The 12,391-nt window shown below is 42.2% G+C and overlaps 1 protein-coding gene across 1 annotated transcript in view; it reads left to right on the top strand.

Annotated features, from left to right (window-relative positions):
- The window catches only part of SPATA16 (spermatogenesis associated 16), a 178,622-nt gene that overhangs the window by 91,755 nt on the left and 74,476 nt on the right, over window positions 1–12,391 (top strand). The window contains exon 5 of the mRNA XM_030215677.1: window positions 12,264–12,348. Within this exon, the coding sequence (XP_030071537.1) occupies window positions 12,264–12,348 (85 nt within the window). The remainder of the gene's footprint in view (window positions 1–12,263; window positions 12,349–12,391) is intronic.

Genomic DNA, 12,391 nt, shown 5'->3' with positions numbered 1-12,391 from the left:
TATTGCTCACAGTATAGCAAGTGAAAGGGTAAAACATTTTAATAAACATATTAATTGCTCAGAGAGGCTCATCTTATGTGCACAACTAGCTTGAATTATAATGGTTAGAATCTCTCCCTTATATGGTGTGAAGTCACACCCAGCATATCCCAGGATGCACTGGGCAAGGATGGGCGCCACCATTTTCGAGACGGCGCTGCTGGAAGAGGAGGGAGTCTATCTCCCTCCTCCAACAAAGGTACAGGGGGGGTGGTGGGGAAGAGGGCCACTAGACCAGGTCGGGGAGGGTTGATTTGCGGCCCACTGGGCCACTATGGTTTTACTTGGGGAGATGCTAGGGGGGTTAGGGAGGCTGGAAACCCACTGGATCTCCAGCCACCTCTGAACTTGTGTAGGGGGAGTCGGGAGGACTGGAGGTCCGCTGGACCTCCAGCCCCCATGTCTCTGGCTCAGGGTGGGGGTATTATGCCACCAGGGCCATGCTGTTTGGGGTCTGGTGGTCCCACGGACCTCCAGCCCCTGTGTTTGACAGGTCTGGGCTTTTGACAGCCTAGAGCTGTCAAACAAGTGTGGGAGGATTAGGCAGAATCCTCACGCACTTTACCCTATGATCAGAGATAATAGCACACATAAATTTGCATGCTACTATCTGTGATCATAGGGGCGGTAAAGGCCCCCACTGTTCCAGAGGTATTTTTAGAGTGCTGTTTTGATCATCTGGGCAAGATTAGCATAGGGGTCAATATTCAAAGTGATTTAAGCGGTCAGACCAGTTAAATCACTTCTGTGCTGCTATCCACTGATATTTAATGGTGCTAACTGGTTAGTTCAGCTGAATATCAGCACTGATTTCTAAGCTGAATGCCCATTATTTTGTAGGTAGTCCAGGGGTAGATATTCAGCATTTAATCACCTATGTTAAGCAGCTAAATCAGACTGCATAAGATACAGTCCTAGAAGTTTGTATTTCATTTATGGTGACCCCTGAGGAAGACTTTATGCTGAAACACAGCCCATGTTGGGTCATGATTGTTTATGCCCCTGGCAGATCAAGATTATATACCTGCTTGTTCACTCCCTGAAGAATAAAGAGCTTTTAGAAGCCTGGACTTCACTTCTTGTCTGATTACCTTGGAACATTTTTCTTCTCCTCCATCTTGGTGCTTCTGATTTAGTCCACCATGGACTGTTGTTGGGCTGTTGTCATAGAATTGGTATTATAGGAGCAGTTGAGTAGATTAGATCTTTTTTTTATGGGAAGACATCGCATAATGAATATAGAAAGCATGCAGCTGAATGTAGTATGCCACAAGGAATCTCATTGTCTCCTTTACTTTTCAGCATTTTTCTGTGCCCTCTTGGTGTCTTTACCTGTTCTTTGGGTACATCAGTTAACTTGTATGTGAATAACCTAGTACCCTAGTGATAGCAGATAAAGACCAGCATTGCCCATCTAGTCTGCCCAGTAAGGTGGAGGAGGATTAATCAAAAGCTGGCAATTATGGTACAAAGAACATAAAATATTGTTTTATTGTTGTAGAAAGAAAAGACAGAGGTGTTATGGGTTACTAGAATAAGCAAGATTTTGTTCTCCCCGTTTCCCCCCTAACATGGAAGATAAAGCACAAGTTGGTGGTGGATGTTGATAACGTGAAGGATTTGGGGCGGTTCTGGATGGGTGTTTTGCTTTAGAATCATAAGCGTTTTTGCAGTTGAGAGAGTTGAGAAAGTAAAGACTCATTGAGCATTGACAGTGGTTATTTGTCAGGAAGAATTCAGTAATATCATGGAGACTAATATCTTTGAGGTGTTCTCAGCATGCCTTGCTGTCATACCTTTGCAAAGGAAGACTTTGTGATAAAGGGCCCTGATCTATGGAATTCCATGCCTTTGGAGTTGACAGTAGAGGAGGATGATATGAAATTTCATGAACCTCTGATGAAGTGGAGAGATTGCGATGATGGTTGGTGAAGTCTGATCAGGGAGATATTATCTGTGACATATTAGTATAGGCAAGATGTGTCTGATGGGTGGGTGGAGTTGGTAATCTTTCTGTTTTCTGGGGAATTTATTTGTGGATTGGGTCTTCTGTAAGAGGAATTGGTATTTTTATTGTTTTCAATTGTTTGTTATATAGTTTTTAATTGCACTGGGGATGCAGTATATAAGTAATAAATGAAATGAAATGAAATATTCAGAACTGCTACCTAAATGAATAGCGGTGCAGAATGTATGGGTTAAGCCACAGACACTGGTAAACTTATTTGGGTCACCATGTTGACTCCTTTGCAACCCTGAGCAAGTTACTCAAACACTTGTGCTTATGCTTAGGTTGTAAGTTTTCAGAGCATAACAATTATAACTATTTGAATAATATTGCATAGTAATGTATACAGTAGTGATAGTAAATGCATATAGTTAACATCCTTCTTTGAGAACATCCACTAAAGGTTTCCCATGCATTATGCCCATAACCTTTTGTGCCAAGATTTGTTGACTTGTGGCCAGTGGCGTAGCCAGACACCCAATTTTGGGTGGGCCTGGGCCCAAGATGGGTGGGCAGAAGAATGCCACCTTGTCCCATAAGTGATTTAGTCTCTCCTTCTCTCACCTACATGCCATATGGTCTCTCAAACATTCCCCCCTTCCCCTGCATACATTTTAAATAGCAGATTTTCACTAGCAGCGAGCAGTAACTAATACACACTGCTCATCTTGACCCCATAGCCTTCCATCTGATGCAACTTCCTGTTTCCGCATAGGCAGGAATACATCAGAGGGAAGGCTGTGGGGCCGGTACAAGCAGTATGTATCAGTCGCTGCTCACTGCAGGTGAAGATCTACTATTTACAAGGTATGCAGGAGGGACAGTTGTTGAGAGTTTTTGGCTGGTGGAGCTTGGGGATTCCTGCCATCCACATCATAGGTTTGCTACTACTGGGTAGGCCTGAGCCCAATGTGGATGGGCCTGGGTCCACCCAAGCCCACCCTTGGCTACGCCACTGCTTGTGGCTGAGCCACAAAGGCTGATAACTAGCAAAGTGAGCTCCGAGAAGCATGTCCACAAGCAGCAGAAGGTGAAGCTCCCCTCCCCCCCCCAGGAGACCATTGGAGTCCAGTCAGACACACCCTTGCTAGTTCAACACTTTATGCTGTGCCCAACCTGTGTCTACTTCTATCCCAGCTCTTTGTACTGGTTCAGTACAAGTTCTTCCCTATCTGCTTCACACTTGATTCCTGCTCTACCCTTGGTTCCCATCTCATACCTGATTCTTGCAGCTTGGTTGGTTCCCACTCTGTCTCATGATTCCTGCTCCATAGCTGGTTCCTGGTCTTTGCCTGGTTTCCATCTTGCTTGACTCTACCCTGGACCTAACCTTCTCCATCCATAATCTTCCCCAAGAATGTTCTTGACACCCTCTCCAATGACTTTGAAATGTATTCCATTTGTATTGATCCAAAGTTAAATCTGCACTATACAGCACTTTTTTTTTTTTTTCAAACAAAGGTTCTGCTGCAAAGTGAAAAAAAAAATCAAGTTTTCATAATACCCTAAATAAATATGCATGAGATAAATTTGCATACAATGAACTGATTACCATGATTTGCATCTGCCTTGATTAGGCTAAAATTGAAAAAAGTACACAACAGCAACAGACTGAAACTGAGTACCTGTGTGCTAATATTTTATTCTGATATTGATTAACCTTTCATTCTATTTCTCTCCTATAACCATCCATGTAAAACTACTGCATGTTAATTAGAACCTATATAATTTCAAATTGCCTCTTGTTATTTTTGTAGATTAAATTACAAGGTGAACTACTGTTTCACTTATTGTAATTGGAGCACTGCATATATGCAAATACAGTCCATTTTTTTTTACAGCTATTCGTTCTTGTATTCCACAATTATCCAAAAATAAGTTTTGGTTCATTGTGACTTACAGTAGGAATTGGAGGTAAAATTCCTTGACAAAAATCAAGGACCGTTTTATGGAGCTGCAGGTACAGGAACCAACAAGAGGAGGAAAAACTCTAGACCTAGTCCTTATTGGAGCAAATGATCGGGTGCAGGAAGTAATGGTGCTGGGGCCGCTTGATAACCGTGACCATAACATGATCAGATTTGATATCGGCTTTGGAGTAAGTACACACAGGAAATCCAATATGTTAGCATTTAACTTTCAAGAAGGAGACTATGATAAAATGAGAAGAACAGTGAAAAAAAACTTAGGGCATCTTTTACTAAGGCATGCCCATGTTTTTAGCGTGCACTAAAATTGTGGGCGCGCTAAACGTTAGAGACGCCCACAGGAATGCATTGGCGTCTCTAACGTTTAGTGCTCCTACAGTTTCAGCACGCGCCAAAATTTTGAGCGCGCCTTCGTAAAAGACCCCCTTAGAGAGCAACTGCAAAGGTCAAAAACTTACATCAGGCTTGGATGCTGTTCAAAAATGCCATCCTGGAAGCCCAGGCCAAATATATTCCGTGTATTAAAAAAGGAGGAAGGAAGAACAAACAGCAGCCGGCATGGTTAAAAAGTGAGATGAAGGAAGCTATTAGAGCTAAAAGAAAATCCTTCAAAAAATGGAAGAAAGATCCAACTGAAAATAATAAGAAACAGCACAAGGAATGTCAAGTCAACTGCAAAGTGCTGATAAGGAAGGCAAAGAGGGACTTTGAAAAAAAAGATTACGTTGGAGGCAAAAATACATGGAGGGGCATTTTCGAAGGGGGGACGCCCATCTCTAAGGACGCCCATCGCTGAGGACGTAACCGCAAAGGGGCGGGGCATCCCGTATTATCAAAACAAGATGGGCATCCATCTTTCGTTTGATAATACAATTGGGGACGCCCAAATCTCAACATTTAGGTCAACCTAAGAGATGGTGTCAGAAGATGGGCGTCCTTCTCTTTTGATTATGCTGCTGATAGTAAAACTTTTTTTAGGTAAATTAAAAACAAGAAGCTGGTAAAAGAATCAGTTGGACTGCTAGATGACTGAGGGGTAAAAGGGGCGATCAGGGAAGACAAAGCCATAGCAGAGAGAATAAATGAATTCTTTGCTTCAGTGTTCACCAAGGAAGATTTGGGAGAGATACCAGTGCCACAAATGGTATTCAAAGCTGACAAGTTAGAGAAACTGAATGAAATCCCTATAAACTGGGAAGATGTAATGTTGCAATTTGACAAATTGATGAGTAGCAAATCTCCTGGACTGAATGGTATTCATCCCAGAGTACTGATAGAATTGAAAAATGAAGTAATATGTAATTTATCTTTAAAATCAAGCATGGTACCCGAAGATTGGAGGGTAGCCAATGTAACGCTGATTTTTAAGAAAGGTTCCAGAGGAGATCCAGGAAATTTATAGACCGGTGAGCCTGACGTCGGTGCCGGGCAAAATGGTAGAGACTATTATTAAGAACAAAATTATAGAGCATATTCAAAAGCATGGATTAATGAGACAAAGTCAACATGGATTTAGTGAAGGGAAATCTTGTCTCACCAATCTACTACATTTCTTTGAAGGGGTGAACAAACATGTGGATAAAGGTGAACTGGTCAATATTGTGTATCTGGATTTTCAAAAGGCGTATGACAAAGTACCTCAGTCAGTAAGTGGACAGGATATTTTTAACTGAATTTGAAATGTCAGTAAGATACGCTAATAATGCAACTGGTGTTTTGGGCTCTACCAGAGGAAATTGGAGAATCATGGGATAGGAGGTAGTGTCCTATTGTGGATTAAAAACTGGTTAAAAGATAGACAAACAGAGAGTAGGGTTAAATGGTCAGTATTCTCAATAGGAGATGGGAGTAACTAGTGAGGCAATTACTGTTGCTGATGACACAAAGTTATTCAAAGTTGTTAAATCGCAAGAGGATTGTGAAAAATTACAGGAGGATTTTACGAGACTGGAAGACTGGGCATCTAAATGGCAGATGACGTTTAATGTAAGCAAGTACATAAGTACATAAGTAATGCCATACTGGGAAAAGACCAAGGGTCCATCGAGCCCAGCATCCTGTTCACGACAGCAGCCAATCCAGGCCAAGGGCACCTGGCGAGCTTCCCAAACGTACAAACATTCTATACATGTTATTCCTGGAATTGTGGATTTTTCCCAAGTCCATTTAGTAGCGGTTTATGGACTTGTCCTTTAGGAAACCGTCCAACCCCTTTTTAAACTCTGCTAAGCTAACCGCCTTTACCACTTTCTCCGGCAATGAATTCCAGAGTTTAATTATACGTTGGGTGAAGAAAATGTTTCTCCGATTTGTTTTAAATTTACTACACTGTAGTTTCATCGCATGCCCCCTAGTCCTAGTATTTTTGGAAAGAGTGAACAGATGCTTCACATCCACCTGTTCCACTTCACTCATTATTTTATATACCTTTATCATGTCTCCCCTCAGCCGTCTCTTCTCCAAGCTGAATAGCCCTAGCCTCCTTAATCTTTTTTCATAGGGAAGTCGTCCCATCCCCGCTATCATTTTAGTCGCCTTCGCTGCACCTTTTCCAATTCTACTATATCTTTCTTGAGATGCGGTGACCAGAATTGAACACAATACTCAAGGTGTGGTCGCACCATGGAGCGATACAACGGCATTATAACATCCTCACATCTGTTTTCCATATCTTTCCTAATAATACCCAACATTCTATTCGCTTTCCTAGTCGCAGCAGCACACTGAGCAGAAGGTTTCAGCGTATTATCGACGACGACACCCAGATCCCTTTCTTGGTCTGTAACTCCTAACGTGGAACCTTGCATGACGTAGCTATAATTCGGGTTCTTTTTTCCCACATGCATCACCTTGCACTTGCTCACATTAAACGTCATCTGCCATTTAGCCGCCCAGTCTCCCAGTCTCGTAAGGTCCTCTTGTAATTTTTCACAATCCTGTCGCGATTTAACAACTTTGACAACTTGGGGTGCAAAGTGATTCATGTGAGAAAGTGGAACCTGAATTACAGATACATAATGCAAGGTTCCACATTAGGAGTAACCGACCAGGAAAGGGATCTAGGCATCATCGTTGATGATACGTTGAAATCCTTCCAGTAATCTGCCTCAAAGAGTACCCCAAACCAGGAGTAGAGGGGTGACTGCGAAAAAATGAAAATGAATTCACACATTAGTTAACTTTTATTTATTTTTTATTTATTTATTAGGATTTATTTACCGCCTTTTTGAAGGAATTCACTCAAGGCGGTGTATAGCAAGAAAACTTTATCATATATCTTGTCATCTCACATCTTCCTTGCACATGTATTTCTACACATGAAATCTAAGAGCAGTCCCACAGTTTGAAGTATGAAAGTCAAAAGTACACACATAATTAAAAGATCCATACCATAAGTGTGGAAACCTTTTTCCCACAGGTGTGAAGCTGTGATAAGGTGTAGACTCATGAATAAACAGACGATACTTCAGATGGTCTAATCATTTCTTGTGAAACAAATGAAACGACACAGCTCTGTTTCAGCCAACAAGGCCTGCATCAGGAGTCTGTTACAAAAAATATGTAAATAATCATAATAAATACATTTAAAATAAACAAAAGATAACAAATGTTAAAAACAACATAAGATCAAAAACACAAAAGTGAATGATAAAATATAATGAACTTTAACACAGTAATCCAGATCAACAGCCATAATATCTTACAAACAGAGAATCAGATATTATGGCTGTTGATCTGGATTACTGAAGCATCGTCTGCTTATTCTCGAGTCATCTACGCTGTTGTGTTACATATTTCCTATCTTGCAAGGATTTGCTTCTTCTGTGTATACAAAAAGGCGTAGACTTCTATCACTCTATTTTAGTCAGTACCAGTGGCGTTCCTTGGCTGGCTGACACCCGGGGCGGATCGCTGATGTGCCCCCCCCCCGGGTGCAGCGCGACCCCCCTCCCCGGTGAAATTACACCCCCCCCCCCCAGTGCATTTTTACTTGCTGGGGGGGGGGGGGTGCCGCGCGCCTGTAGGCTCCGAGTCCGCTCGTTCCCTCGCTGCTGCTCCCTCTGCCCCGGAACAGGAAGTAACCTATCTTTGCCCAGTTACCTATCCAGACACTGGTATGGAATTTCAGATGATATCCAGATAATTTTCCATGGATCTTCAGATCCCTCAAAGAGGGTAGTGCTGCAGAGGGATTTTAAAGCATTCTCCCCCAGATTCCATATATGGCACCTAAACAAAACCATGTGTAAACCAAAATGTATTCTACAACACTGCGCATAATTTAATTGGTTAACTAGCTAATCAGCTATGTTAATTGGATGTTAAGCAATTATCAGCACTAATTGGGATTAATTGAGATTTACGTACCTAAGTTCTAAGTCACATAGTTGGAAAGGGGTGTGGCCATGGGCAGGGCATGGGTTTTTCTAAAATCTATGCACATTATTATAGAATACATACGATCTGTGCTTAATGTATAGAATGTAGGTTTGGGAAGCTCGCCAGGTGCCCTTGACCTGGATTGGCCGCTGTCGGGGACAGGATGCTGGGCTCGATGGACCCTTGGTCTTTTCCCAGTGTGGCATAACTTATGTACTTATGTCCTCTACTTGGCTCACTTTTATTACATAGAGCAGTGATTTAACCTATTGTGATGTCATAGTGGCTCATTCCACCAATAAGAGCCAACCTCATTAGTGATGTCACAATGGCTTGATTGTATAGAATGTTTGTGCATTTGGGAAGCTTGCCAGGTGCCCTTGGCCTGGATTGGCCGCTGTCGTGGACAGGATGCTGGGCTCGATGGACCCTTGGTCTTTTCCCAATGTGGCATTACTTATGTACTTATGTAATTTAGGAGTCAGGATTTTCACCAAGTAAAACGTGGCCTAAATGGATGCGACCAAATTTGATCACATGGAGAGCCGCTCGGTGTTTTCTATATACTGCGTGGAAAGTTAGGTCTATTCTATAATATTTAAGCATAGTTTAGAGAATATACCTAGGCCTAATTTTATTCTGCGCAGATTTTTCAGGTGCATATATAGAATTTGGCCCTCTGTGGCTACAGAAATCATTATCAGATGAAAATCATGTTTTAAGAGGGCTCCGTATTCAACAGAGCAGGTAGGAAATGCAGCCTGTCCTTCCTTCATATCCATGTTCCTATTAGATCACGGACTGTCAAAGAAAGTTACATCAAAGAATTGCCTGATTGGTTTCCACAGGCCAGGAGCACAAAAGCCCCATGTCTGCCTTCCTTCTTAACAGCACAATGTGTCACTATCAGACAAACTCAAAGTCTTTTTACTTTCACTGGCTCTTAGCACTCTGCATACCCGGGGAGCAGAGTATGAGACATTTTCTGAAAGGATATTACTTTCAATAAGACATCTATGCCATAAAACAGGGCGCAGTGTTTTTCTCAATTCAATTTACAAACATAGCAGAGAAGAATTAATGTACAGGTAATGATAAGTAAAACACACACACACAACAGGCTGATAGCATCACATCAATCACATCATTGTTGGTCATAGCAATTACATGCACTTCGTTATTATGCTTTTAATTGTGTAAAATGACATTTTGGAATCACATCCAGCCTCATTTAATTGGATTGACAGTATTTAGAGTACCTAAATACATTGAACAGATTTTTATGCAGGCGTACTGGTTCGCGGGCTTTTTAACAACAAGAGCTTACCAGGTCTCAGTGAACTCGGTTACTTCTGATCTGTGGAAGGCCTCCTGTGGGGTTCCGCAGGGCTCCCCACTTTCACCAGCCTTAATCAATATTATGTTGATGCCTTTAGCTGCTGCTCTCGCAAAACTGGACCTTAACCCTTTCATCTATGCCGACGATATTACCGTCTACATTCCCTTTCGCACCACCGTGTCAGAAATTGTTCACCTCATTGATGCCTGCTTCTCCACCTTAGAACATTGGGCTCAGGTCTTCCGTTTCAAATTAAACAAGGACAAAACACAGTGTCTCATCCTCTCGTCCATCCACACTCCAGTAACTGACACGGTGCTCCCAGTATTGGGCTCTGTCCTTCCGATTGCCACAAGCCTGCGGCTTTTAGGAGTGCAACTGGACACACACCTCCAGCTGGACAATCATGTGCACTTGAAAAAATGTTTCACGCCATGTGGAGGCTTCGGCGTATCAGATACTTCCTTACTAGAGATTTGTTCTGCACACTTGTCCACTGGCTTGTCCTCTCCCACTTGGACTATTGCAGCGGAATTTACGCGGGCTGCCAGGCCTCTGTTGAAAAAGTTCCAAACAGTTCAGAACACTGCTGCGAGACTCATCCTGAGAGAGCAACACTTTGCACATGCCGAACCCTTACGGTTCAAATTACACTGGTTGCCTGTTCAGGAGCGCATTGCCTTTAAACTCTGCTCCTTGACCCATAAAATTATCTATGGGTTTGCCCCGGAGTATATGCACCCCTTGATCGACCTCCCGCCCAGGAATGCCAACCCTGCTGCTCGTTCCTTCCTCCACCTTCACTTCCCAAACTGTAAGGGTGTCAAGTACAAGAGGATCTTCGCCTCGTCTTTCCGCTATTGGAGTCCTAAGCACTGGAATTCTCTCCCGCAACACCTTAAAACTCAAGCGGACCACGCCCTCTTCAAGAAGTTGTTGAAGACCTACTTCTTTGCCAAGACCTACTCCTCACTTTATACCGCTGCTTGATGCACCCTCCCTGGCTCCTACCCTGCTAGTTCACCCTGTTAGATGCTTCTCCCCCTGCATACTCCTTGTATATTCTTCTAAGTTTTCCTATTCTGTATTTTATTTAATGTTTGTAAGCCACATTGTGCCTGCATGAGTGGGAAAATGTGGGATATAAGTGAACAATAAATAAATAAATAAAAGTAAACTGTTTGTTTTAAGGTATGTTATAGTCATGCGTCATGCGTAAACATTTCTTCCTTTCTATAACAGTTGTTAATATGCAAGTTAAATAAGGGCGATGTTGCAGCAGGGTTCCACAATCAGACCCTGAAATGAGCGACACTGTCTCCGAATTCTATACAGGTCACCCAAAGTTAGACTCTCAAGTGCATGCATAAACGAATTAGCCAATTAGGTGCTAATTGGCATTAAAATAGAATTAATTGGCACTAATTTGGATTTACTCACTCATCTGTCTACGTGCTACTCTATAACGCTGCATGTCCAAAGTGTCCCGTGCACAATCCAAAAGGGGCCATGGCCAGGGGATGGGACTGGGCGGGTCAGGGGTATTCCAAATATTGAGGCACTGTGGGCCAGATTCTATGTAAGGCATCTAAAAAATCCACGCGGCAAACATTTCTGCCTAAGCGTATTCTATAAGCCATGACTAGATTTAGATACGGTATATAGAATACGCTTAGTTGATATCCCAGAGCCTAAAACTACGCGCCTCCATTTACACTAATGAAAATGTGTTGTAAATCCCTGCGTGGAAATTTACACGCACTGGGCCATATTCTATTACTATGCGCGTACATTTTGGAGCACCCATGAAACACCCATTTCCCTGCCTATAACCATGCCCTTTTTGAACTGCACGCCTTAGAATTTAGGCGCCATTCATTACAGGAATATGCTTAGTCAGCTGTGCGTGTAAATTCTAATTATTGCCAATTAGTGCTCAGTATTGCTTGTTACGTGCTGTTATCAGTGCTGATTAGCTTCTTAAGCCAATTAATTTACGTGTGTTGGTAATGAATACGCTTAGATTTCAGCACAGAACCCTAGGCGCGCTATATAAAATCCGACAGTGTGTTATAAAATATCGGGGTTACACGCCCAACTTGCTCACCAGGATTTACACCAAATTTCAGAGGCGTAAAACCTTGCTCCCAAAATTACTTTAAGCGCAATTCTATGAAGAGTACGCAGCCTGGAACACCCATTGATTATTCCTAGTGCCTAAATTTTAAGCGTCTTTTACAGAATTTACCCCGTGAAGGCAATCCTTCTTCTAGCAGCAGTTTAAAATGTGTATAAAATCTAATTAGAAATAAACTTTTGGAGGAGGGATAAAATAATGTTGTTTTCGGATTTATGTGAATACTATTCATGTTCTGAAAATACGTGAAGAATGTTTCGTAGAATTTGTAAGAATTCATTCTAACAAGAGATCTGTTCAACTTAGAAAAGAACTATAAATGAACCTCCATTTCATGGAGGTTTCAGATCTTAGATAAATGACAGATCTATTTTAAATATTGCCCTTGTGCGTTTGTGAAATTCACTCGTGTATTCTGTCCTTTTTTATTAGGAGCGCTATGATTGCCGACTACATGTACTGGATGTCAGGAGGCAGCGAGCAGCACATAAGCAAACTCATCAAACTCTATTGGCAGGTAAAAATTGATGTTCCCACCAGGAGGGAGGAACCCAGCTTGT

This window comes from Microcaecilia unicolor, chromosome 10, assembly GCF_901765095.1.
Source record: "Microcaecilia unicolor chromosome 10, aMicUni1.1, whole genome shotgun sequence".
Lineage (NCBI taxonomy): Eukaryota > Metazoa > Chordata > Amphibia > Gymnophiona > Siphonopidae > Microcaecilia > Microcaecilia unicolor.
The sequence above is the reverse complement of the archived record's forward strand: the minus strand, read 5'-3'. Positions and strand labels throughout refer to the sequence as shown.